Genomic DNA, 27,157 nt, shown 5'->3' on the forward strand with positions numbered 1-27,157 from the left:
TGTTCGCCTATAGTGGTGTTACGCAGCGTAATGAGTTTTGCTTTTTAGTTATTGATCAAATTTTATGTATGGTCTAGTTCTGTCGAATTCCCGGAAAAGCCGATGGTGGTTGCAAGTTTCGACCCATCAGGTAACATCCTCTTTCGTGGTCACCTCGCTTGATCATTCTTGAAAGTGGACTGAAGTATAATGCAAGCTAAACTACTGCTGCAAGGAGTTAGCTGATGCATTGCCCATATGGTCCCGCCGACGTCGTCTAATATTCCTGCCAACCCTCCATTTGAACATCTTTCAGCCAGCTCCTCTTGTACTATAATAAGACCTCCAAGGAAGTCAATTCAAAGTAGTCTTGACCTACGGTTTGAGTCACCGTGCCACGGGACAATGGCCGAACCAAAGGTTGAGCAGCAAGCATTCCCGATGGACAAACTTGACAGGGCTGTACCGGAAAAAATTGAATCCCCTGTCATCACCTTTGAGGATGATGAGGATCGCAACCCTCGGAACTGGAGTCCAACGAAAAGGCGCTTTATGTTCATAGCACTCATGTCAAGCTCCATCCTGGCTGATGGGTATGTCGTGTTGCCATAGACTCCGGGAGACACACCACCTACTAACCATTGCCGCAGTGGGATGACATGGGGCTCAACGCTAATTGTTCCTCAGGCCTTGGAGTGGAGTATCAGCGTTAACCATTCAGCAACAAGCATGAACTATGGTATGTTACTGCAAGGAATAGGTGGCCTTATAGCCATTCCCTTGATTGAAGCATATGGACGGTAAGTGCTACCTTGCTGGCTTCTGGGGGTGCCGGTGTGAAGGTTAAGATCAAAACAGTCTCCCTGTTTGGTTATGGCCACAGTTTATTACCACCTTCATGGTCCTCGGTGCGACCCTTTCAGATGATTACGGCACATTTACCGCATTTCGGTCTCTCCAGGGTCTATTCGGCACGGTCCCACAAGTTGTCGGTTTGCCGATCATTCATGACATGTATCGTCCCGAAGGTATGCAGAAAAGAAAACCAATCTAAGTACATTTTAAGAATCCAAACTCAAAAAATCTACAGACTGGCCACAGATGATTAATATTTGGTATGAGTCACACATCTAACGACTAGCCTTGCGAGATTGGTGATTGGTGATCTGACAGACTATTCCAGGGGAACTACGTTTTTGATAGGTCCTTTTATTGGCCCTGCTCTAGCTGGATATATAGGTGCAGGAAGCAACTGGAAGGTTTCATTTGGTATTCTGACGGTCTTTTACGGAATATCTACCATTTTAATATTCGTTTTTGGTTACGAAACCTACTTTGTCAAGGGCCGGCAATGCCAACGCAATTCCCGTTTACAATCCATTCTTGGAATCAAGAACCACAACTTGCCTGTTGGCCGAACCCTCGGCTACTGGACTAAGTTAATGGTCGTCTATATCTTCAAGTTACCCCTTCTTTTGACTGGCATTGCAACTATGGTGAACTTTTGCTGGCCAATTGGTATGCTAGGCTTTTCTTCTGATCTTTCATCGAATTTTGATTCTGATCTTGCTAAGGTATCACTGTTACCATTTCAACATTCGTTGCTGAACCTCCTTATCTCTTCAATGCGGTTCAGTCTGCCTCGTTGCGATGGGCGCCTATCCTCGGTGGCTTGTTCGGTATTAACCCCCACGCCCCACTCTTTTGGAGGAAAGAGAAAGACAGCGTATGAATGATATCTGACAAGCGGAGCAGGGTATGCCTTTGGTTATTGGTTCAACGGATGGATTGAGAGATCTCGCCGAACGAACTGGCTCCCTGAGTACCGTCTGCATGGCGTCTGGATTGCTATCGGAACCATGGCAGGTGGTCTCTTGACCTACGGCTTCACTCTAAACTATGGCAAGCATTGGATTGGACTTGCATTTGGTTGGGGTATGGTTGTAGCGGGTATGATTGCTAGCACGGTGTTAGTACTGCCCCATATCCTCGTTCTGTGCAGTACATACTTACCTATATCACCTTCTGAAGGTCCATCACTGCGTATAGCCTTGAGAAGTATCCCGACCAGTCAACTGTTGTGTCTGCGATTATCAACGCATGGCGCACAGCAAGTGGTTTCTCCGTTGGGTATTTCCAGCCTGCTTGGATTACGAGAAACGGTATCTCGGCTGTTTTCGGCACTCAGGTTGCTGTTGTCGTTGCAGTGTTAATCCTTACCATTACTCCTGTTATTGTTATCGAGGGTCGAAAAGCTAAGGCCCAAGTTTCCCGCGCATAATAATTTCGAGAAATGTATTAATTTAAGGACACTGGTGACTTTCCGCAGGGTTTCTCCTTTTATGCAGGTATGTATGGGAAGACATCACGATCTGGAGTTCGCTCTAGAGTCTAGAGGTGAGGCGTTGTTCAGTTAGCAAATGCAAGAGATTGGATCAGGTGTTTCCATAGATATCTTTGTATTGCTGACTGTTTTATTCAAGACATTTCTTACATATTGTATAATATAATGGAAAGCTCACGTCAATGTTGAGATAAATCCCTTGGACCACAATCGTCTCTTGCATCATCCATATAAACACGTCAATTAATATTAGACCTAGCAGTGAACTGGCCTGGAGACATGAGTTTAGCTTGTGGTATTAAAATAGTCAATGTTCTCGATCAAAAGCTTGCTAATGTAGATATGTGATTTCACTCAACTTAGAAAGCATAGAACCTCTATAGTCAAGACCTAGTGATGTCCTAGATGCAAAGAGCTGAAATTATTATATTTCAAACCGAGAACATTCTCTAGTGTTAATTTATAAAGACCAACCAAACTAACCCCATTACTACTATCGCATTTGAGAGACTTGCCTTCCTCGCTGCAGCACCAGAGCACCCGAATTGATTGATATTCTTCGAGTCCCAAAGGCAGTTCTCTAACTGCTCGTGCGTACTCTCCGTGGCATTGCAATAGGCAGCGCAGCTCTCCTTGCCAAAGTAGCCTATACTACCATTTACTTCATTGCAGCATTCTCCTAACGTTGTGTAGGGGTCTTGTGATGCGTTCCAGCGTTGGTAGATCGGTAGGCCGCAGGCGTGGGATAGAGGAGCTCTGGGAAGCCGGTGTGGTTTGCACAGCGGGCGGGACCGATTGATGCCATATTGTGTCAACGTATATATTTTTGTTTATATATCGGTAAGTGTGTTGAATGTAGAATTCTATATTCTTCGGTTAAATGTAAGCAGAAGTATACATAGTAGTATATCAGGTAGGAAGGAGTAAGAGCCGACCAATGGTTGGTGGAGGTACTGGAAGTAGATATTCAGAAATTAAAATCTTCGTCCAAAATGATTATCGAGAGAATAAGAAGTGTTTATCAGTATAAGAAAACACAAGAAAGAATTTTCCACACATTTAATGTAGTGCAGAGAAGTACTAGACAGACACGTGACTGAGAGTTGTATTATAAAGGCCTCAAGGTTGTATTCAGGTAGCGCTAATCACAGATAGTTTGAGGCATTCTATAAAATTAGTCACTAGCCTTGTCACTTAGCCCGTTAGAGTTAGCTATGTGGAATGCAGTGTCTATTAGCCGTTGACTTCTGATTACTATTTAGTCAAGACTTATTACTGCCAAGGCATCTTTGGAGGCCAAGCCCGGCCTACGCTGAGATCGTGGGATATTTTGAATCTAGCGGCGAGCCTAGTCTAGCCAAGTCGCGCGGTGCTACTACTGTTGGTCTTGTGAAGGCCTCTAAAGTGATCCATAAGGTATATTGCTCACCTCAATAAACTTTCTATAGGCTTGACGATCAAAGTTGGTATTAGCCTCGGTTAACCGTCCGACGTCGCGAAGTACCTGGTTATGTCTTAGCGTGGACTGAACTTGGCCCGCAAAGATGCTTTAGCATCTGTAGACTGTAGATATTCAGTTCTCTTTATAAAATAGTTTTCCTGCAATAGTCCTCTTACCTAACGCCTCTGCTGATCATCCAACCTGTCAAGTATCTAGCCATGTCTTAGCGCGGGCTAGACTTGGCCTCCAAAGCTACCTTGACATCTGGCGTCTGTAGATATTGGGTTTATATTATAACATAGTAAAAGTCCTTTTACCTAACGCCTCTGCTTAGTATCTAGCCTGCCAAGTGTCTCGTTATGTTTTAGTATAGGCTGAAATTGGCCCCCAAAGACGTCTTGGCAGCTGAATACTAGTTGGTGTCTAGCAGGGCTTATAGCTAGCCTTGAAATATACACTTACTACTTTTGAATACTGATTAAACATTGGTAAGCGGGCTTAGTAGATTTGGCCGCCTAGGTCTAAACGGTCCTAACGGTGAATTACTTAGTAAGTTGGAAGCCTGTCAGCTGGTCAAGCCACCAGCAAGGCAACTGCATTAATCCAAACCTGAATATCTCCACTACGACCCTACATACCTTGACCAACCTTGAACATTATCATTCACAGGTATCGAACAACGCCGGGAAAGATACAAGGATAATCATGTCCGCCGACTCTAATTCCCCGCGCGCCATTGCTCTTGGCTACATCTCCAACTCTCATTTCCACCGCCGCTACACACTCCCCGCCACTGGGGAGCATGACAGCCTCACCTTCACTTATGCGGACGTCGGAGCCACTCCCAGTTCAACGAATCTGAATCCTCGAACCATCCTCTTTATGCCGGGCATGTTCGCCTCCCGATATCTCGGCGTATTTATACATGCAATTGCAGAGAAACATGGCGTGCGTGTCTTGATAGTCGATCGGTTGTTCCACTCATCCCAAAACCCATGGTCCTTCTCAATGCTAACCATCCAACACAGCCCCGGAATGGGCAACTCCACCGACGTCCCGCTAGATCAACGACTCTCCATCTGGATCGAACTAGTGCCCCGTCTCCTAGCGCATCTAGAAGTCGAACATGTAGCGCTGGTCTCACATTGTGCCGGGACCATTTATTTATTGAATACCCTGTTCCATTGTCGTGACCTTCTCCATCCAGAGAGGCCATTCGTCGCTTTTTTGGGTATTTCCTTCGACTCCTTTGGTATTTTGTTTGCTCCAAATATTAACGAAGATAGCACCCTGGGTACATCCTTCTCATTCCCACGTCACGTCCATGCAAATGGCCCAATATGTACCGGTCAAAGCATTCAGCATCTGGAATCTGATTCCAAAGTTTCTTCTTTTGAAAGCGGGTCCAGCTTTTACCTCAAGCGGGGTTGCTATCACGAAGACCTCAGATGTTATCTCCTCCGGCTCTGGTTTCAGTAGCGGTGAAGACAACACGACGGAGTTAGAGAGGAACCGACGACAGATTGAGAATGAGTACGGACTCTCTCGAGATGTGCAGGCTGAGCTCGATAGTTTGATGTTCCAGTTCATGTTCGAGGAAAGCACTGTCGGTGCAAACAGTGAGGCTTTACAGTGCTTGCGGAAGGGGTCTGATAGTGGAAAGACATGGGGAAAGTGTGATGACTACGGGACTTACGTGAAGGAGTTAGCAACTCTTGAGGGAAGGAGACATAGACGAGCAGGAGAGGAAAAGCTGAAGGTAAGGGCGTATTTCGCGGGCAATGACTCCATGATTGGGAAAGCTGGCCAAGAGTATGTAGAGGAGTGTTGGGCATGTAATACGAGGGAATTCAAGGAGACCATTGATTTCGAATCAAGGACCTTTCCGGAGTTGGATCACGACAGTTTAGTTCAGTCTGCTGAGGTTTTGAAGAGCATTTTCCTCCATGCTGGAGGCACCACACCCGATGGATTCGAATCAAATTGAGCTCTGCTTCGACCAACATGGTTCTATATAGTGTCTAGAATAGACTTTTCTAGGCGTCGTTTGTCTCGGTGAATTCGCCAAATATCTATTAATGCTCGCCTGCGCTTCACCTCTCACTGCAATGTATACTCGGCTTCAAATCTCTCCAGAGGTAAGACCTTCACTGGTACTTAGATAAGATAACATTTTCTTTGACCCCTTTTCGAACTCTGACCATGTCTTCGTAAATAAACAGCGACGCGAAGCACATATTGAAGTTTAGATTTTCAACCAACTTTCAATCAACAAAGCACATCCCGTACAGCCGTAGACCCAAGCAAATATCAACCGCATAACCACACAATCAATGGGAAGCCCATTAATTCTGACTCACGCGATGCCTCGAATCACGTCGGACAATATGGCCAAATGTAAACCGAATAAGCAACTGGTTCGCCCGCCGGGTAAAGCGCAATGTTAGACAGACCTTCCTTGATAACGAAATTTTTTGGTATAGCCCAAATCCAGTGATTGTTAAGGCTTTCAGATCCGTTAAAACCGTTAAAATACCAGGTGCAGTTCTTGCCAGGCACTGCGGCGTCGGCAATCCAAAGCCACTGGTGTTGAATGTGCTGTTCGTAGCGGATCCACCAGTAAATAAGATATATAACCGGCGAAAGAGGGATCCCAAGCAAAACAGCAGCAACAAAAGCGCCCCAGATAATACAAGATATCCAGAATATCAGGAACCATATTATCTTGAGAATCACTTTTCCCACCGCTAAAACTTTAGTGGTTATCCATTTCAAGACTTGTCTGAACATCCGGAATACTGCGCGGAGAATAGCACGAGTGATCTCGACAGTGTGGTCGCCGACTTTGTGGGCTCTGGAAACGATCTTTCCCCACATCTCTTTCATATTAAGGCATTTCGAATATTTGAGCTTTGGCGAATCTGCTGACAAAGATTGAATTAATCATGGATGTTCACGAATACTACCCGTGTAGTTCTAGTAGTTCTTGCTCTTACCCTTCTGCTCTGTGGGCTGAGCTGGGTCTTGGCTCCTGTATGAGGGAGGCCTATCTAGACTAGGACATGGAGTTAAATCTTGTGTAGATGGGTAGACTTCTGTGTTATTGCCCTGGGAGGGATCATACCCAATACCCTTGCCTACCTCGAGATCATATAGGGGCAGTGTTTCCGTGGATGGAGACATGATAAAGTCATGCGCGAGGTGCTATTCAGACTGAGTTGTGAAAATGTTCCAGTTAGAAGGAACTCAAGGCTGGAGAGAATGTCGAAGTTGATCGCTGTATGACTCAGGATAGATCCGTGGTTGACTTCATATGTAGTTGTCATGCTTCATTACGACATAATGCCCTATTATGGGCGATACCGCAGTACTACTAGTAGACATATCAGTCGTGTCTCCCCAGATGATTTGACTTGTTGAAGAAAATTCATGAAATAGGTAAAGCCATGATTCGCAGTCTCAAGTAATTCTGTTCATTCGGCCCACTATATCATTAGAACCCTAAGTCTTGGGTATTTTCTCTCGAGACCACTATAAAACAACCACAACGAAGGGTTAACCGAGTGCCTTACAATTTAGGTGCAAGCTATAATGAGATCTAAGGTCCTGCAGGCTACTTGAAGACGATATCCTGAGCAGTACCTCCATATCGTCGGCCCGATATAATATAAATTTCATGATATAAGATCCCAGCAAAGTCCACCACCAACCTGCAGCCAAAAAGACATAAATAATGCCAAATTCCCATTAATCAAGTGCCGAGAATATGCCAGCCAAGTTCCCCAAAAAACCAAACTCACCATCATTCTCCGAATAAGGTACAACTGATCTCAAAACATTGCCCCAAAAAGAGCCGGAGCTTATTTCTTTCTCCTGGGAAATAATACTAGAAGAGCCACGCCGACTCCTAGAAGCAAGAGACCTATAACGATGGTGAACCAAACGTACGCTACGAATGGTATCTCATGGGCGAGCCTCGAAATACTCTGACAGCAAGTATTGTGGTGCTGTTCAGGCCCTTGTTCGGAATTGTTGTTCTCTGGCTTTGGCTCATTTTCATCTGTGAAACGCTTAGCTTCCAGTTCGAGTCCAGGCCAAAGGTATGTCTTACCATCGCGCCGCATCCATTCATTGTCCGATTCCGAGTCATCAAAGGGGTTGTCGGGAACTCCAAAAATATATCTCTTCTTCTTTGAAGCCTTTTTGTTTTTGTTGATGGTAGAAGGCCCAAGACCCTCCCCTCTTTCTAGGTCAACGTCTTGGAGAGCTGTGCTTCCCAAGACCGGGTTTCTTTGACTTGGCCTTTGGTATGTGGGCTCAGGATGCTCTATCGTATCATTTTGCCTAGAGTTGCCTCTTTCCAGGACCTCTTCTTGGGGTAGTTCGGTTTGTGGACGTTCAGACATGACAGGCTATAGTTTCGAGCGCGATGTAGCTAAGAAATGTGGCAAGGTAGAGTGCAGTCGTGCTTTGAGAATTTCTGAAGGAGAAAGGCTACGTCGAGGATGTGATGACGAGTTTCAAGGACGTCATAACTAGGCATCGACTCTTGAAGTAGGTATGAGTGACATAATTCTTAGGTGGTGTATGCCGCCAAAGCAGGCTAGGACTCAGTGTGCCTCAGTAAGACTGTCATCAAGTATATAGACATATGTTTACTGATCTACGGTCAATATAAACCTATGTCCGTAATTTCCAATAGGGCATATGGTATAGCATCCAGTCCTGCTAGCTTCGAAACGAAACGTGCCGCGGGCCAAGGCGTGTTCTGCCAGGTAACAAAGATCTAACAGTCATAAGGTCAGGTATATAATATAGTACCCAGACTTTGATTCCAGTGTTTTCTTTGACATAAATTGAGTGAGAACGGAGGAAAATTATACTAAACCACAAGTGGTACTCTGAAAGGTTGACTCCGCGGAACGGATCTCGATGACTTCACAGGCTACTGTAGAACGATATCGCGAGAAATGCAACAAAGACAAAAAATAATAAAAAAAAGAGTTTCCGGGTACTATCTAGAAAGATAGATGATGCAAAAAGCAATGACCAGACTGGGGCTCGATCCCAGGACCTTATCGGTGTTAACGATACGTGATAACCAACTACACCATCCGGCCAATTGTTGAATACTTGCTTTGATATTTGACTACAGAAGAGAAAGCCGGCCGTTAGACACCTCCCGCGCTGCCATCCCAATAACCCTAGATGGTGCTACTACTAGTAGTATGGTCAAAGTCGTCCTTCTGCGGTAGGTCAAACAAGAACTCAACGAAAACTCAGTCTTAATACATTCAGTAGGTATCTGCAGAATGCTTACTGTCGGCTGAAAGTTAACTCCTTATGTATAGTTATTCTTGAGTAGTGAAAACATATTGCTAGGATAGGAGACGAGTTGTAAATTTTTATTCTCCTTTGTCACTCAACCAGGAACAGCACCCACTATGAGACTAGAATCTCGAGGCTCAATCTATTCATCATGAGATAGTCACCTCAAACTGGCCAAATACTTTCATATCAAAAGCATGCTAGCTATAACCAGGTTCTCTTGCCCGTCCCCAGAACTCCATGTATGGTGAAATGCATGGGATCCAGGATAAGGCCGAGGTGTCGGATACCCTTGGGAGAAACTCTTCTTGAATTTACTCTTTACTTTTTCTGCTTACTTCAAATCCTTGGCAAGTATTCTTCCCCTATTGTCGATGCTTTTAACAAATCCAAAGCTATTACTACTGTCCAAGGAACCAGTATTGAATGCGGGTCACATCCCAGTAACCCCCATAAGGTGGTACTCCGAGAGGCTTGAACCGCTACCAATTCTCCTTATGTTACTTTTCGAGGAGATGGTGAACTATGGCATTGTTACTACACGAGCAAGGATTGCCACCTTTTATGCTCCATGTTCGCGTTCAGTAGGCCCCAGAATGGACAAGGTAAGACAAATGTCCAGGTGGTCGGCATGTATAGCCGCATTCAGCGGTGTCACTTCCTCTCCAGTCTGTAGGTTTGGGTCGACTTTATCTCCAATAGCTACTTCACAATAGCAAGGTTCTCGCTGGTCACAGTGATAAGGGTGTTCCAGAATCCTCATCAATGACGTTGACTTGAGCGTCATGCTTGATGAGATACGCAACAATCTCATAATTTCTTGACTCAACGGCTTGATGCAAGACAGTCAAACCTGGCATTTGTCCATATTTGATAATCTTGATTTCGGCTTTACATTCGCAGAACATCTGAGCCGTGTTCATATGTCTTTTGTCTCCGGGCCCAGCACAATTCCTGACAGCTGTTGCTATTAATGAATTAGATCTCTCCGCTATTAAGACTCAAATCAAAGAGCTCTGCCATCGACACATAGCCAAGGTGTGAAGCAGGGTGGAACGCAATAAAGTGCTTATCGATACAAACATCCGGCGGGCCAAGGTTTCCAAGTTGAGTCGATAGTTCAATCTTCTACTTTGCTCTATCCACTGCAGCAGCCAGGAGTTTTTTTCAATCTCCAAGGTTTCAATGATATCGCTGGCTGCCTTTATGGTATGCTTGGTTCCCTGCGTCAATGTATTCCTAAGCACCATTTGTACCTCTTTTCTCTCCGCATAGGGGCACTCATCAGCGTGCCTATGTAGTGATAATCTATCATTGTTCTCTTGTGACACCGCGTTTGCAGTCGTCATTGGTGAATTATCCAGTTTAGACCCTCATTTTCCATGTCAGAATTCAATAGTCACGTATTGGACTCACTCGGGGATCAGAGAAATGCTTATGTAAATACCTGAGGAGACATTGCTACGTTTCGCTTATTAGTCGAGCCACAATGCTTGGCTCCTCTAAGATCGGAGAGCAATGTATGAAGAGCAATCTATGGAATCTATCCTTCGAGCACGCAGCACCAGTGTGGTGGGTTGCCAGGACGTATTCCACCGCGATGTATGTTAGGAGTCTGAATAGGGTTGCTTGGGCTCGGTTTGCACGGGACTGGAAGAGTTAGTGAGTATATGGCCAGGATGACTGGCACGGAATGATGCTTGAACAGGCTGGCTTCCCTGCATCTGCTAGAGAGTGATGTATATGAGTCCAAAAAGGTAGAATTAGACACAAGGAGCCAGATAATGGTGCCTGTGTACGACTGAGCAATGGATAGCAAAAACATTGACCAGACTGGGGCTCGATCCCAGGACCTTATCGGTGTTAACGATACGTGATAACCAACTACACCATCCGGCCAACTGATGGATTGTGCCGCTTTTATTTGACATTATAAGGCTAAACAAACACAGCGTTGCTCTTCCCAAAGTCTCCTCTCCTAGACTAGGCCATCGAGAGCCCTAAGTTTAAAAAGTGCATATATGCAAGCAATCTTTGAATGGGCAACCCCTTGTCATTACTATATAGTGTGGAGGTACCAACCCCTTTTTGCCCATCTCGATATTCTGACTACCTCCAAACTCAATATCCATATGAGGTTTATGTGTATAATTGGTTCATCAGACCTTCGGCCGGCTTTACTAGTTTTTGATAAGCTGAATATGATTGCTCTCGCTGCCATGGATATTGAATTTACGGGTACTAGTTACTTTGTGTGTCATGGTATTTACTATTGACGGGTTACCTGATGGTAGTATGTATGGTTGGAGCTACGGAATACAATTAAAAGTATGATATATAATTTAGCACAGTGTTGGCAAGACCCTCGGACAGGCATGGAAGCTACAGCATGAAATACACACTGGGTAACATGTCACTCATGAGTTATGTGTCAGTGAGCAGTATGTTGCAAAAGACCCGTCTTTTATGTGAAAGACGAAATAACGAGCTTGGTTATGCCAACATAACATTAACATCTGAGGGTGAATGAGGATCTCGAATATCTTCCACTGTAGATTGTGCCTGGCAGATAAACCCTGGCTTATGGTGTCTGAAAGAACTGTTAATTATATCATTCGGCCGGATGGTGTAGTTGGTTATCACGTATCGTTAACACCGATAAGGTCCTGGGATCGAGCCCCAGTCTGGTCAATGTTTTTGCCTCTGTTGCCCCCTTTCCTTTCTTCGTAGCACGTTCCGCCTCTGTATTTAACAGTGTTGGTGAGATATTTTGCTATTGATCCAAATCGCCGAGATCTGCCACTCCGTTGTCCCTCTCGCTTTGGTCGCCAGGCATCATTTTCCCTCGGCTTCCACTAGAACGCCTATATTGTCTGAAATGCGATGTCCTGTAAAGCTCGATCGAGCTCCTTATGAACCTAGGCTCATAACGTTCGCAACACCTCAGAACCGATGATGTCTAGCGTTTGCCAGATTTCACGGTGGCTACATTAACATTCTCGATTAATTCAAAGACTTGAAAAAGCTGCTGTGTTGACCACCTCAGACCTTTTGCAAGCATCTATCTTCCTGTATACTGTATACACTACCTGGTAATGTGTCTGCACACGCACTATATATAGATCTACGTGTCTGTAGCCCTAAGTACGCTATATTATCACAAAACCTCTCCGAGCCCTAGAGACTGCGGGACTGTCAGGGTCCGAAACGGCCGACCAGTAGAAGGGCTACATCGCTCTCAGTTGGACTACTTTTGCTCCTGCTTGGCTTCTCGGACTCGGAAGCTTTCCGGGGCCTTTCCAGAGTACTAATTAATATAATCGACGCGTCCTAGAGGCTGAAAGATGTCAATTATGCCGTAGTCTAGTTATTAATACAATAGTATAGACATGAATCTGAATTATAGATGGTAATAATTCCTCCCTCGTTTGATCTTCGTCAGGGGCCCGTTCCCTGACAGCGAGGTTTCCCAGTCTCCGAGGTAACGGACGAAATTAGCTGTGAGTCATCTAGTGTTGGCTAAGTAAATACATAAGTGTGGAGCTTCGTAGAAGTCCACTGAGTTTTCGTGCAAGAAGCTTAGATGCGCATTAGATTATGAGAAGTTGACGCTTATGTGGGCTGCTAGTTGTGACGGGTCTCTCGTAAACGAAGTCCTGTAGCTAGTACTCCATACCATGGAGTTGGTACGGATTTAAGGTTGTTTTAGAACTGCCAGGGGTAGAACAGGACAAAGTAAACCTGGTGAAAAAGCCAGAGGAAGTGATCTTCATGGCGGCTAAAATTAAATTGGATGAGTCGGGAGACAGTTCAGGAGTTGCAATCAACTTATTCAATACCAATAGCTATGCGCAAGTTCTTCACATCAACAACTAAACTCCGGAAGTCCATAATCTGAGACGCAAAACCTGTTCTATCCTTCGATGTCTGTCCGCACCCATGCTGTCATTTTGATCCGGTCAAGTCCCGTTCCTGCAGCCACTTTTCCAAGCTAAAGCTTCCATTTCGCAACTCTTCGGGGTCTCCCTTCCACTCAAAGGCAAACCCCACGACTTCCTTTTCTCCAGTGTCAAGAAAGTCAATCAAAATATATCCCAGATCATAATGATCGGAATGGTAGGCAAGAAGCCGATCCCAATCCTCCCGCAGACGAATTTTGTAGGCTAAGCCGTCAACTGGTTGAAATGGCTTTCCTTTGACAAGGACCGGGTACTTTCCCCAGAGCTTGGTCGTGTAGCCTATAACTCTGGCTGGTCGCATTTGTGGAGGCTCAGACAATTGCAGAACTCTGGCAAGTGTGGAGGAGTCCATCAGTGTCCCGTAGAAGAAGAAATAACCTTCACTGTAAGGCGTCTGCGGCCAGTCTGTTTCGGAATATCCAGGGGACCTGGCTTGGGATGCAAAACGTAACTGTGGATCTTCCGAAGCCTTGTATGCGAGGAATTTGCGAGCCATGGGGGATAGCGGGGGAAGTGGTCTCCGGTTCTCGCTCATTCTGATTGTGTCAAAACGCTTCGTAAGGTACCTGGCTTCCTATGGGCTTCGAAAAGCGGTTCAAAGTCGAAGTCCGAGGGGATGGACTGGATTGGTAGAGTAAGTTGGAGTGTCAGGCCTGGGTCTTAACCTCTTACCCCTCACAAGCTTGGAGGACTTGCTGTTAGATGCGTGGAGGATGTCCGCCCTACTGGACAAGGAGGCCAGGCTAATTCAAGCGCAGTGAGAATATCGAATCATTCTGATAAACTTGGATTATTACCACTGCGTGTTCCTGGAATGAGAGAAGGTAAGGAAGTCAAGTTGGTCGCGGCAGGAGCCGATACTAAGCTTCTTGTGTAGGTACAGTAGCTCCTCTCATGGCACAGGTTGCATTGTAACCTTATGTAATCCCTACGTAGTGACCTTCATGACAGTAGAGATTGGACTAATGCTGTATTGTTAAGTTGCTTCTCCTGGATTTACTGCGCGACAATCAGCTAGAAAGATGCTTTCTACTTGGGCTTCAGACCAAGCTTCGTCATCATAAGATTTTTCTTGCAACCCTCTTCCATCTTGGCCCGCAACGCTGTCCGCTCTTCCTCGCTCAAAGTTCGGACAGCTTTTGGTACCACAAATCCGGATTTCCCTCGGAAAATATGGTCTAAGAGAGAATGTTTGAACCCAGAGACTTCATGTCTCGTAAGGAACCTGCGAAGCCCCTCGACATCTCGAGAGTACTGAAGAAGGTCCCGATAGGATGAGGTCATCTTAGACCCTTGAACGAAAGTTACCACAAACTCTACCCATGGTATACACATTGTTTCGTCAATTGCCCCCAGTGTCTGTCTGAATTCGATAGTAGCCAAGCCACCGTAGTACAGGTTTGTGAAGTTCCATGAGAAATATCTTGCGCCGCCATCATTCATCAAGCCTGCAATTCCCGCGGGGTGACTGCAACGATTCACAAGACTCAGGCAAGTGATGATTGATTTTCCTTTGAGCAATGAGTTATCGCAACGATTGTTCGCAGCGTATTCATTGCTCCTTCGCTGCGGTGGGACTGCCGGAGAGTTGTCTGCCGGGTCAAAGTCGAAGGCCTCACAGTGTTATTGAACTGGAGGCCAGCGGTATCGACCCGGAAGCGGTATCGATAGTGAGGCCATCGAGGTCGACCTCACAGCTGCATAGACCGTAAGGGCAAACGCAGTGACTCTATAAACATAACACAGGCACGCAGAGGTGCAGAAGATGGCAAAGGTAATATACGCCAGGCGAAGATCCAGAGAGAATCAAGAAAGGATGAAAATGGGAGCCCAGCAGCACAATAGATAGAAGTAGATGATAAAGATAGATAAGGAAGGGACAACACAGAAAGAAAGGAAAAAGCGGAGAGAAAAGACACAGAGCGGCAGAACAATAAAAACGGTAAAAAGAAATAAAAAAGTTATGGGGCGCTGAACAGCAGAATACCCAACAACGAACCAGAAAACAGAACAACAACAACAACAGGAGCATATTCAACAAAACTTTCAATATATATATATATACTAAGTAGCAGATTAGAGATTAGGGAACAAAGCCCAGAAAAACACAGATATCTTGCAAAGACTCCTTCAGCCATAGTTATAGAGATGCCAAAGAGAAAAAAGGACGCATAAATTGTTAATAAACAGTGTTTCCCCTCCTATGTTGGCTTAAACACCAATAGAAGATGGTCTCCAGCATATACAGTTCAAGCTAGTTGATCTGCACAACGACCTTTCCAATATGTCTCTGGGCAGCCTGTGTCGAAGTGAATTAGTACTTAAAATTCGAGAAAACACATATCGTTCATTACTGACCAGATATTCAAATGCTTTCTTTCCTTGCTCGAGAGTGAAAACTTTCTCATCAACGACAGGATGGATGTCGTTTGCCTCAAATGCCCGGACCATATCTTTAAGCATAGCACGGCTGCCCACACAGATACCTCTAACTGTGCAGATATGGCTCAGGGCTTCAAGAAGCCCTGGCTGAGGCTTGTCACTGGCGCCTAAGAAGCCAACCGAATTGATGACTCCCTCCATTTTTATACACTTCAAGCTCTGTTCAAGTGTATCTGTGCCACCAATGTCAATGATACAGTCAACTCCCCGTTGATCTGTGGTAAGCTGACGAGCAAGTTCACCCCAATTCGGATTAGACCAGTAGCTAAGAACATGGTCAGCCCCTAGCTGCTTCAATATCTTAGCCTTTTCCTCAGAGGAGGTTGTAGCAATAACCGTTGCACCTGCAGCTTTAGCCAACTACAAGTAGCCACCCTGTTAGCCTTCGTAATAGAAGGATGACTCTGGACGGGCGGAGTCAAAAGTCAAAAAACATTATAAATAACCACAAGACATACCTGCAGACCAAAGACACTAACACCCCCAGTTCCCTGAACCAGCACACATTGCCCTGCTTTAATTGGTCGGAGTCCATATAATGCATTCCAACTTATAAGTGCTGCGCCTGGGAGAGTGCTACTCTCCAGAGCACTAAGATTCCTTGGAGCTTTAACCAATCCAGACTCGTCATAAACACCATACTGACGGAGAACACCATCAATTGTACCGCCAACACCAGTTGATGCCGCATAAGGATCAATATCGCCATATTGATGGCCCTGATTAAAGATAGTCATGACTGTGTCACCTTCTTTAAATTCTCTAACTTCAGGGCCAACTTGGACGACCACACCAGCACCATCGGAAACAGGCACGATGGGATATTTGTGAGCAAAGGGAAATGTCCCCTATTAACTTACTTAGTTCAGGGACTATTTACCTTAAGAGGCATGTATAGCTATATAGCTAATCTCACCTTTGCGATAGCACAATCGCGGTAATTAAGAGCAGCCGCTTGGAATTTCACCAAGACCCCACGACCGCCGACCTGAGGAAGAGGAACTTCGACCAATTTCATACCTTTCATTTCCTTGTCTGGGTGTTCAATAACCCATTGCTTCATCGTGGTAGTGGCCATTTGGGGTAGTAGAATAGAATTTGGAACCGCTGATTCATAAGAAAATGACCAGGCTTAGTGAACGTTAAAGGTGTGATTCTCTCGGGCTTTTTAGGATTGCGGTTCACGAACTTAAAAGGGAACCCGATTCTACTTTATGTGGTCCAGACCGCATAGTAGCTAGCACCTTGTCTGAACAATTCCGTTCTAGAGTCAGAACTCCCTTCAGAAATTTGAGTTGACACCGATGTCATGACTCGGCCTTGGCTCGCCCCGATGGCAAACACCGAATACTACCTAGCGGACAGAGCTATTGACGCTTGCCGCTAGAAACAATTAAAAAGAGTAGAGGTAAATATAAGAACAAAAGATAAAGTGAAAGAAATGAGATGAAAGCGGCAAAAGATGAGATTTTATGCGCATGTTGCTTATTAGGATGCTTTAATGTTTAGATCAATCTGTGTCCCTCTCCTCAAATATACGTTCAACTAGAGATTAATGGATAATCCCCTTTTCACTTCGCTCTTCCATGGCCAGGTAGCTGAAAAATATTTCTGCTTATGTAGGATGAAGTTCGCATACTGCGGGGTATCAGTCTCTCGTCTAGTTTGTTCAAATGGTCCTCTGAACCTCGTAAATGGTATGCTATGATTCAATACACAACACAGGGGGTACAGAGGAGATATACAAGGAGAGGTTGTAAGTAATGCTGGTAACTTCTAGGCGGCTAGGTTTCTTCTAATTAGAACAGACAATGTATTGGTTAAAGTCATGTGATATAAATTCAGCATAGTTCCATCTATTGACAGGTAATATATAGCCCTAGCTAATGGAATTGTTCCAAAAAAGTGAATCTACTACGTTCTCTGAAAGAATTGAAGCTGTGGATTCAACGCTCTGTTCTTGACCCTGGCCTGGGTCCAGGTGGCTGATTTTTCCCCTTTCAAAAACTTCAAGGTCTATACACGACATCTTAAGAGGAATACTCCGGCAGATACTAAGTGCCGATGCTATGGGATAAAAGAAAACGCGGTTAGTAGTGAGAGTGATGGCCTGACGCGCATGGTCTACACTTTTTTGATACCATTCTTCCTGCGGGGTGTGAGGTCCCAGGAGTCCCATATATCAGGGGGCGGGTTTAAAACTGATGTTGGCAAGGTGAATTCATGGATTCATTCGAGTATTTATGCCGGGGCCTATCATATAAGTCTAGTACCTATGTACATGATAACGCATTTTCTCTATTAAACCAGATCTATCAGTGTTTACAGACATGCCCATTTTTGCTTGGGCTAAACATTACAGAGATCGCCTTGCGTTCATACCCTTCTATAGAACGTTTGTTATGTACTATACTCTATTTCGGCGCAATCTGAAAACAATACGCTTTGATTTGACCAAAATTAATTATAGCTCTGGCATTTATGACTCCTACATAGCTTACTTCACATGGTCTACAGACATGCAACGACAAAAGCCTACTGAGTGCACAGATACAGACAACATAACCCTTACCAAGTGGTTTGTTGGGATTTTGTTACCCTTGCTTTATCATGTCAAATACTAAACTTAAAACTCATCAGTTGGCCGGATGGTGTAGTTGGTTATCACGTATCGTTAACACCGATAAGGTCCTGGGATCGAGCCCCAGTCTGGTCATTGCTTTTTGCCTCTTGAACCTTCAATCTTCTGGGATAGAATACTTCAGAGCTGCCCTCTCCTTACCTTTTTGCTGTCACACAATGCTCAGGGCAATGCATGGCTACCTTACGTATGAATTGCTGACTGAAATATTTCCTTATTCAATTCCACCTTTGCATTGAGACTATTCGAATACCAGCTGTTTGGCTTGCCTATTTCCACAAACTCCAACCTCAGCTCGCTTCGCTGTACTTCCAACCAACACTTGCCCTTAGAACAGTATCCTCTTACCCTCTTCAAGTTCCCTGATCGTCTTCTGCAAGTTCATTCGTTGCTGTACAGTGAATGCATCCTCGCCCGCTATGTCCTTGAGCTCATCCTTAGACAATCTGTTGACCAACGAGGATGAGAAAAGCTTTGTGGGGGTCTCTGGCCCGGTGATGAGATGATAATCTGCCGCTTGCATGCAAATGTTGTCTACAAATCGTTTCCGAGCTACCTTATAGTACGATTCGAGGATATCATGAATATCATGAACCGTGTACTCAGAGTTGCTCATGTGGTTTAACACAGTAAGGTCTTCCAGTCGAACGAGCTCCCCAGAATAGCTGTCGCTGATGACTTTACTTTCAAGCTTAGAACGCAAGCGTTCTTGGCGGCTGAAACCTGTTAGCAGATGCATTAATATACCTTAAAGTTGTTCGAATCAGCGTACCATCTTTGGAGATTCTCATTGAAATAGTGGTTGAGCGTCTTGGGCGCCTGGTTCCGTTCCACATGTAGCAAGAAGTCCACCTGTGCCAGGGCACGCTGGTACTTGTCCAAGAGATTGTCTATCATGATTGAACAAAGGTTGTTGAATACACGTTTGCCCACACAAATAGTCTCCAGTACCTTAACGATAAATTGATGGACAATTGTAATCACATCGCTAATATACCCCTTAGCAAAGTTAGCCCACTTGGCTGATTGCTTTTTCATGATAGTAGGAAGTAACGATGCGTTGAACGTGCCAATCTCGAACCCACGAGATGATTGGTATAGCTGATTTAACCACTCGTAGATATCACTGTCAGAGGGAAAAGATTCGTAGGTCTGCTCAGTAACGACATCATCGAGTTCTGACATGCTATCCGTTTTTCGAGTTTGGACTTCGTTCTGGTCCCCAGGCTCATCTGAAGGCGCTGTCGTAGAATCTGCATCAGATGAATCAGGGTTCCTTTTGCCATTGGTCTTGAAATTGTATTCATGGCCATATCGATCGAGGTCTTCTGCGAAAACTGTGTCTCGGTTGACAACCATAGTGGCAAGTCGAAGGTCCATATGGTCGTCGAAGATATCATTCTCACCGTAGCTCGTACTCAACGCTTGGGAAGTGATTTCCTGAAATTTGCTCATAATGTCTAACAGAAAGCCTGCTTGCTGCTCTGCCGTCCCCCTCTCGTTGCCAAGGGCCTTTAAGGAGCTCTTGGCTTCCTTCAGCCTTTTGTTGATTTCCATCCGGACCTAGGGATGAGTCAGTAGAGATCCTCTAGTTGAGTTGAGAACAAAAAAGTAAGATCTACCGAAGGAAATGCGCGTCGTGCATTCTCAGTAACGGTTTCTTGGAGACGGGATCTCAAAGACTTGATGCCAAACCTATCTTTAGCAATTGTATTCCAAGGTGCCTGCCGACTGAAAGCCTCTTCTGCTTCGTCACGATCAGTGTTTCTGTCCGTCAGCTCCTGTTGGTTCAAGTTGCGGACTATGATCCAACCATGCCGAAGAAATAACTTGTTCCCTGATACAAGATCAACAACTTTATTTTCAGCACCTTTATCCACCAAGTCTGGCTTTGTGAGAACTCCAATAGTTCTTTCTCCTTCTGCGTCATACTCGCGAGCCATTTCGATGATTTCCTGGGTAGCGATATCAACGTTGGCAGGAACGACCGCAAGCATGATAGACCGAGGGTTCTTCATGTAGCCTTCTACCATCTCTCTGACCACGGCAATATCAGACTTGGAAGTCAACCCTGGAGTAGTATTTTTGAAGATTCCAGGTACGTCGATCACACTCAAATGGTCCTCTTCCGGCCCCGAAATCTCCAAGCGGAGGATATCTTTCGAGAATGTCGACACAGCAGAGTTTCCACCGACTCCCATCATTTCATGGACCTTTAAAGAGTTAGCTTCAAGCTTAAGATAAACTTAGGATTGCGGCTTACTTCTTGCATGACTTTGGAGAAAAGATTATGCTCTATCCCGCCGATACTCTCAGTGCGCCATTCACTGAGTCTAGCAATACGGTCGGCATCTGATTCGGATGTCGGGATGATAGAGGCAATGACTTTGCGAGTGGATAAGCCTCTATCTCTGCGAAAGATAATTTGGGTGGCAAATCGAGTGCAAAGTCCACTATCGCGCGGAAATGGCAGCTGGGTAAGACCTTCGAGGACTGAGGACTTTCCACTGGACTGATCGCCCACAACAACCAGCTGTGGGAGATCAATATACTCACCCACGTTGCAGGCAAACAGCTTGTCGATCTTGTCCAGGAGTGCCGGGTCGGCTAGCATCGAGTTCTCGAAAGCCTCTTTCCTCATGATGAATGACTTTAGAGCGATCTGTAAGATGTAGTTTTATTTGAAAGTATACAAGCAGAGGTTTGAAAGACAGAAAAGGTTTAGCTGAAATAGGAAATGAAAACAAATAAAAAAAGACTTGAGTTGTGAATTGGAGGTCGGGTTGAAGCATCAATTTATGTCTACTGGGAAGCTCAAACAAAGGCAGTGCAAAGAGGCGGCCTCAAAATGATTGGCAATGGGAAGAGGTGAATGAATACCTTGGCGGCTACTGATTGACGCAAGTTGCCTGCGCAACAAACAGAACACCCATAGCACAAGGCTGCGAAGGATTCTCTCTGCCATCCAATGAATATATTTTCAGTGGTAGGCGCTTACATACATCTGCAGACCCGGCCCTATCGTTCTACTAAGAGGTCTATACCAACAGCCAATATAGCATTAGTATAAGCAAGCATCGCCACAAGCCATGACGTATTTCTCACAGTTCCTATTGCGTACCAAAACTTCCATTGTTGATTCTTTGTTCTCTTCAATTCAAGAGACTAATCTTTCCTGCTGTTAAGGCAGTAGCGATAGGCATATACGCAGCCATCCCAGCCTCTTTCAACGCCTTGAGATGATTTACTCGTCTCCGACCCGCAAACTGCACCTCTGATATTTCTTTGCAATCTCCAAGTGGCCCGAAGGCGAACCTTTGCTCTGAAGACCAGGGGCTACCGCCGCTGACAAACTGGATCCAACGTTTTCTTGTCTCCTGGCCCACCATTTCTGCAGTCGGATTGAAGGACAAATCAACCCCCGCGAATAGATAGAGAAGATCAACAGCATGATGAGCACGACTGGAAGCTTGCCATGGGTTGGCTTGGTCAAACACATACCTATACACTCTCTTGTTGGCTGCTGCAAGCTTTTCAGAGATAACCTCAATAGGGAGTGTATAGCGAATGTCATTGACTAAATCTAAGGCACCCAGCTTACAGGCTGTAGGGCGGTCGGCGACCACTTGGTACAGCTTTCGCAGTTTTGTACCCCATTCCTTGTCTTGTTCAAAGGCAGCAGTAATCGTCTCCCCGTCTAGTGTTTCCACCCCGTTCCTCCAGATAACAGACTAGACATGGTTAGAGATGGACATCCAATAACTGGAATGGAATAACTATCAAGCGCACCTCATATTCTGTGTCACCTATCATAAGCTCGCCAACCTGTTCCGGCTTGGTCTCCCAGTTCTCAAGCTCTGGCTCCTCCTGGATCCACATCGTGTTCACATTGCACTCCTTCAGTGCTTGTATGAGAGCAGAAACGGAGGCCTCACGAAGGGAAGGCTGCCCAAGCTCCTGAACCTTCGTTTGCAAGACCTGGATAAGTCCATTGCCTCGCTCCACGGGCAACGGAGATGAGAGGTAAAGGGATCCAGATGCTAAAACTGCCCTCTTTACAGGTGGTCCAGTGATCAGGTGTGCATGAACATAAACAGCACCTGCACTTTCACCAGCGAGAGTGATGTTGTCCTAGTAACAGTTGCGAACTTAGTATAGGACCGACCATGAGCGATATCTGCAACGACTTGACACATACCGGATTACCCCCAAAAGCGGCGATATTCTTCCGCACCCAATCAATTCCCAGTCTCTGGTCCTTCAGTGCAAGATTCCTCTCTTTTCCATCCCCAAAGCTGAAGATATTGAGTCGATAATTGACGGAGACAACAATGATGGGCTGCTCAGCCTCAATGGAGTCAGCTACAATCTTGGCCGGATCTGTGACCAAGTCAATAATTGGACACTAAATGAGAATCACGACTCAGCGGCATACTGACCACAGATCTTGGATGCTCCTGAGCAGAAGGTGACGACTTGGGAACCGCCTGGATGATAGTCAGCCGTGAGTGTTCTGACGTTGAGGTCAATGCCGTCAGGTATGTACATACCGTGAATCCAGATCAGAACGGGAAGAGACGAATTAGCTGACAAAGGTGGAGATGTGATGTCTAGATTAAGACATTCGAATTCATCCTCAGGCTCATCCGGGATTTCAAAATCTTCAGGAATCCGCAACAAGTGGCGCACGTCTACAGCTGCCTGAGGGCATCTCGGCCTGAACCATGCATTAACACATCACCGAGAAACCCAACCCTTCAATGACAACAGAAATAGCACATACCCGTACTGGGTAGCATCAATAGATGCTCCATTGAAGCTATCTACAGGTTCGGCACGCTCAAATCTGGCGGCAACATTGGCATATTTAATTCCGCGGAATTGGTGGATAGCAGTGTCCCCAATTTTGCGCGCGGTGCCCTTGAAATCTGCGTTTAGGGTTTGATGAGAAACTTGTGGTGTGCTCATATTTCGTGACGGCTGAAGAAGATGCTAGTAATAGCGTATTCAGAAAAAGATTGTTAATGATGCTAATGATCTTCTGATATGATCTGACCCCCCACTCTTTGTATTTCCCTCAGTCCCGGCTGATAGCCTCCAGAGTATTGCCGATGGCCATCATCTTCGCATGTGGGGCTGTTGCGGGGAGTTCCACCGCTGCGAGTTGGCCTGTGGAGGATTCTTCGTGCTCGGCTGATGAGGACGGATGAGAAGGCTTTTATGCGGTTTACGAGGATTTCAATAGGATTGTACATATGGAATTAAAAATATGGCATAGTAATATTAACCTGAGCGGCGAGTTTTTATCTAAAGTATGTACTATGCTGCGATTCTGCATCTCTTATATACACGGCCAGCCCTCGCAAATCACGCAGCAGACCGAGGTTCCACATTCTTCTGCTTCTTGAAAATGAATCCACCCAAGAATAGCAGCACTGGAACGGCCGACACGCCCGTCAGTATTGCAAGGGCCCACGACATCGTCGCCCAACCGGCACTTTCTCGAATATAGCCCGCAAAAAACGGCCCGACTATACTGCCAGCGGCGAAGGCCGCATTCAAAATCCCATATGAAAGAGCCATGGCGCCACCTTTACCAAATATATTGGGATTCTTCTCTTCTTTCTCTTGCACAACATATGAGGCTTCTACCAGAATGGGTGGCATGAGGCAAGCCAGACAGGCCCCAAGAAGGGCTAGCAGGGCGCAGAGCAGTACTTTCTGTCTCATCGAGTCTTCCGTGACGAATCGAAAACAGACAATGATTGGGACGGTTCCGAAAAGTGCGCCTGCTGCAAGATAGCGCCGTACACCCGGGAATTTGTCGTTAATGAATCCCACTATGGGGTCTATGAAGTGCGGGACAGATAGAGGGACAAAGATCAATCCCTGGCCCGTCTGCCCCCAATGAAAAGTGTCTTGCACATAAAGGGGAAGCACACTGTCAAGAGAGGTCAGGGCGACCGAGAGGATGAAATATGCCCATATAGTGACTATCATGCGGTGCGATGCTAGTAGCGTGAGTATGGCCTTCGCTGGATGGGGCTCAGTGGTTGCCGAAGGACTGGAATGATCAAGGTCTTGATCACCCGATTTCTCGATGCAATGTGAACCTTCTGACAATGCAGGTGTTACAGCCTGCGGGCTCCCTGCTCTATTGTGATCGCTATTGTGTGTAGCAGGGCCAGAGCATTCTGTGGTGTCTTCCGAGGCAGCTTCGTTACCCAATTTCTCGTCTTGGGAGGATGCCTGTGTGGGAGGGAGCCATTTTGCGGCATACTTCTTCTCAATCATGATAATTCGGAACAAGATATCCAATCCGATCAGCGCGAAGGCTAATCCAAAAACAGCATAATATCCTCCATGTTCGTAAATAACACCGCCAAGGAGGGGACCCCCCATTATCCCAAGGGTCATCCCCATGCCGATATAGCCCAACGCTTGCCCAAGCTCTTCTTTACCAACTGTATCGACTAGAAGTGCGCATCCTACTGTCCAGACAACTGCCGCTGATGCTCCCTGGAATAGGCGGCCCGCAATCCAGAGGCCAATATGGGTACCGACGCAAAGCAGTGCTGTAGCGGCACCCAAGGCAATCAAGCCGATCAATAGAGGCCACCATCTTGACTCAATTCGATCGGCTATGTATCCAGCAATAGCTAGAATTTGACATGCTTATCAGAATGATGTTTCAAGGTGATTAAACTAGGTCAGTACATACGTGAGAATGCCAGCAGAGCTGCTCCGTAAAGCGCCAGCAAGATAGATGTCCAGCTCTGTTCTAAAATGCGGTGCAATTGTTAGTCACTATTGAACAGATGTCAAAAAATAGGCAAATTAGCATACCACTGTCTTCCGATAGGCCCACTCTCTCATGTAGAGCAGTTGGGGTCACAGGAACTATCTATGAATTATGTCAGAGATCATATGGTATCCAAAGTCATACAAAATGACCATATCACATACTAGTCCATAGAGTAAGATGTCCTATCAACATGTTTATCAGCATATTCTGTCTGAGCATTTGCTGATATAGCATGCTTGATCTTCGTACCGTGAAAACTGCAAACACCACCACAAAGATGATGAAAAACTTCGATGATCTCCACTCCAGGAACACCGGTGGTTCGGATGTCCCATCACCAGACGGCCATAGGCGCATTTTCCTACCACGTTGTTTATACCGTGAAGCAGATTTGATTCGGATTTCCTATGACGTCATACAAAAATCGAAGTAAGCTTATAATGGGGACGTCTGAAATGATTAACCAGGAGATTACTCCGTAAGCAAGGCCGAAAATCTGATAAGAAATTGCCTCAGTGTCTTTCAGAAAGAAAGGCGAAGAGAAAAGCATTTCAAAATATTCGGCCTCGGGATCCGCGGGCCCCGTTAGAAAAGCCGGCTATTTGTAGTACTAGTGCACGAACTATATTAATTAATCTTTACCAGCCGTATAAAGATGCTCTGTGAACGCTTCAAATTCCCGACTATCTACTTGCCAAGCACACACCAGATACTTCAACCTCTTATATAAGGATAGTTACGAAAGGGATGGATGGTGTGACTGGGGAAGAGAATCTATAGTTATTATCAGGCGAGGATCTATATTCTATTAATAGTCGCATTTATGCCTCAGTCAATTTAGTCAGCACCCACGTGGCCAAGAGTTTCTTAAGCTTTATCTTATCTTTTATCTGTGAGCAGATAGCCAGGAATGGGGTGTGGCGTTGATATATCGTGTAGCGACGACCAATGTTGAATTGAGCATTCATGAATCCTCCAGTTAAGATCCGCCATATTTATCCTTTTCTAGACCCTGTAGTTTGGACTGTGGAGACCAGCGGAAGCACTAGCACACTCTTTGAAGGACGTGTTCGGACAACCAGTTAATGGAGCACTTCAATCCTTTTAAAAGGTTGAACTTGGCCTACTACATGTACTATGCTGAGTTTATTGATTTAGAGATCTGTGGGTGCAACTTACATAGCTATTACCTGCGCCCGCCATAAAACTATCCACCTACCTGCCTTGTACAAATAGGTTACTACTTAGAATAAATAAGTACATACGACCATAGGGTGTGGAGAACAGGGCTTGCGACTGTGTTTGTACCGTAACATTATAGTATTTAGAAATATACATCCTTGTTCCCTAGTCTCATTCCTCGGGCCTCGCAATAAGAAACAATCAATTACATTCGCGCCAGGGGATAAAAGACCAGTTGCACGGTGCCAATAGAGAACTGTCCATGGTCTTCCTATTCTCTTTCCTTCCTCCAGATGTATCCTCCCGACCGCGCATGATCACACATATGTTGATAGCCGGGATTGGAATTGCGTCGTATTAGACTTGAGTCGGTGGCATTCCAATAACATTCAGCACATCCATATAATACCTTCCAAACGGGCGGAGAAGGTCGGGTTACAGCTTCGATCCTTCACTTTTTGGAGGATTTGTCTTGGGTTTGTCCCTCTGACAGCCGTTCTAGCTCTTTTGCCTCTTCCACATCTGAGTCTTCCATTTCGGTTTCGTATGCTTTCAGGTGCTCCGGGATCTCCCCATATTTTGCATCGCGGTCGTACAGTTCCTCCAGTTGCTGGGTGATTTCTTCTGGAACATCATAGTTGATGCGGAATAGATGGCCATCCAGGCACAGAGCATCCGGCGCAACAGACGGCATGTCCGGGGCTTCATCCCCGGGTCGAGGAAAGCTGTCTTTTGAGGGCATTTCGGGAGGTATTCTGGTGGTTAGAGATAGAATAATTGTCTTCTGCCAATCTGGTTTTACTCTCCGGGCTCAAAAATTAGCGATGTGTTATGTTTGTGCGGGGCGAATCAGAGGAAAGGGAGGGTGACAGAAAGGACAAAGAGACATTCAGCCACAGTAAACAATCAATGCAACCATCGGCTGACAAGCACGCAATGCGGTATTTTTTAGGCCAAACATCAAGTATAACTGTTGACGTTGTTCTCAAGCAACCGGGGTTCGTATTAGGAAATAAAATATAGTTTAAATATCTTT

The 27,157-nt window shown here is 45.5% G+C and overlaps 9 protein-coding genes across 9 annotated transcripts; 2 read left to right on the top strand and 7 right to left on the bottom strand.

Annotated features, from left to right (window-relative positions):
* Positions 1 to 384: 384 nt before the first annotated feature.
* Positions 385 to 2,260, top strand: ANOM_008800 (putative MFS transporter; the record flags this gene model as incomplete). Its single annotated transcript, XM_015554056.1, has 8 exons — positions 385 to 572; positions 630 to 779; positions 838 to 1,007; positions 1,070 to 1,094; positions 1,163 to 1,497; positions 1,554 to 1,658; positions 1,735 to 1,948; positions 2,011 to 2,260. 8 exons carry the CDS (start codon positions 385 to 387, stop codon positions 2,258 to 2,260), a joined length of 1,437 nt encoding a protein of 478 aa, XP_015403883.1.
* A 2,209-nt stretch (positions 2,261 to 4,469) lies between these two features.
* ANOM_008801 (alpha/beta fold hydrolase) lies at positions 4,470 to 5,751 on the top strand (the record flags this gene model as incomplete). Its single annotated transcript, XM_015554057.1, has 2 exons — positions 4,470 to 4,995; positions 5,051 to 5,751. 2 exons carry the CDS (start codon positions 4,470 to 4,472, stop codon positions 5,749 to 5,751), a joined length of 1,227 nt encoding a protein of 408 aa, XP_015403882.1.
* Positions 5,752 to 7,624: 1,873 nt separating this feature from the next.
* On the bottom strand, positions 7,625 to 8,170 carry ANOM_008802 (uncharacterized protein; the record flags this gene model as incomplete). The annotated part of the gene is made up of 2 exons (XM_015554058.1): positions 7,625 to 7,824; positions 7,876 to 8,170. The coding sequence occupies 2 exons, from the start codon at positions 8,168 to 8,170 to the stop codon at positions 7,625 to 7,627; spliced, it is 495 nt and encodes a 164-aa protein (XP_015403881.1).
* A 4,867-nt stretch (positions 8,171 to 13,037) lies between these two features.
* ANOM_008803 (gamma-glutamylcyclotransferase family protein) lies at positions 13,038 to 13,586 on the bottom strand (the record flags this gene model as incomplete). Its single annotated transcript, XM_015554059.1, has 1 exon — positions 13,038 to 13,586. One exon carries the CDS (start codon positions 13,584 to 13,586, stop codon positions 13,038 to 13,040), a length of 549 nt encoding a protein of 182 aa, XP_015403880.1.
* A 1,719-nt stretch (positions 13,587 to 15,305) lies between these two features.
* ANOM_008804 (zinc-dependent alcohol dehydrogenase family protein) lies at positions 15,306 to 16,571 on the bottom strand (the record flags this gene model as incomplete). Its single annotated transcript, XM_015554060.1, has 4 exons — positions 15,306 to 15,350; positions 15,410 to 15,853; positions 15,952 to 16,341; positions 16,410 to 16,571. The coding sequence occupies 4 exons, from the start codon at positions 16,569 to 16,571 to the stop codon at positions 15,306 to 15,308; spliced, it is 1,041 nt and encodes a 346-aa protein (XP_015403887.1).
* Positions 16,572 to 18,462: 1,891 nt separating this feature from the next.
* Positions 18,463 to 20,775, bottom strand: ANOM_008805 (dynamin family protein; the record flags this gene model as incomplete). The annotated part of the gene is made up of 4 exons (XM_015554061.1): positions 18,463 to 18,850; positions 18,907 to 19,697; positions 19,757 to 20,347; positions 20,398 to 20,775. 4 exons carry the CDS (start codon positions 20,773 to 20,775, stop codon positions 18,463 to 18,465), a joined length of 2,148 nt encoding a protein of 715 aa, XP_015403886.1.
* Positions 20,776 to 21,286: 511 nt separating this feature from the next.
* On the bottom strand, positions 21,287 to 23,102 carry ANOM_008806 (putative carboxylesterase; the record flags this gene model as incomplete). The annotated part of the gene is made up of 6 exons (XM_015554062.1): positions 21,287 to 21,865; positions 21,924 to 22,265; positions 22,333 to 22,514; positions 22,574 to 22,621; positions 22,685 to 22,851; positions 22,918 to 23,102. The coding sequence occupies 6 exons, from the start codon at positions 23,100 to 23,102 to the stop codon at positions 21,287 to 21,289; spliced, it is 1,503 nt and encodes a 500-aa protein (XP_015403885.1).
* A 399-nt stretch (positions 23,103 to 23,501) lies between these two features.
* Positions 23,502 to 25,296, bottom strand: ANOM_008807 (MFS transporter; the record flags this gene model as incomplete). The annotated part of the gene is made up of 5 exons (XM_015554063.1): positions 23,502 to 24,793; positions 24,856 to 24,915; positions 24,981 to 25,038; positions 25,101 to 25,121; positions 25,189 to 25,296. 5 exons carry the CDS (start codon positions 25,294 to 25,296, stop codon positions 23,502 to 23,504), a joined length of 1,539 nt encoding a protein of 512 aa, XP_015403884.1.
* A 1,276-nt stretch (positions 25,297 to 26,572) lies between these two features.
* Positions 26,573 to 26,863, bottom strand: ANOM_008808 (uncharacterized protein; the record flags this gene model as incomplete). The annotated part of the gene is made up of 1 exon (XM_015554064.1): positions 26,573 to 26,863. One exon carries the CDS (start codon positions 26,861 to 26,863, stop codon positions 26,573 to 26,575), a length of 291 nt encoding a protein of 96 aa, XP_015403879.1.
* Positions 26,864 to 27,157: the final 294 nt, after the last annotated feature.

This window comes from Aspergillus nomiae (genome assembly GCF_001204775.2).
Source record: "Aspergillus nomiae NRRL 13137 chromosome Unknown contig00302, whole genome shotgun sequence".
In the NCBI taxonomy this organism is placed as follows: domain Eukaryota; kingdom Fungi; phylum Ascomycota; class Eurotiomycetes; order Eurotiales; family Aspergillaceae; genus Aspergillus; species Aspergillus nomiae.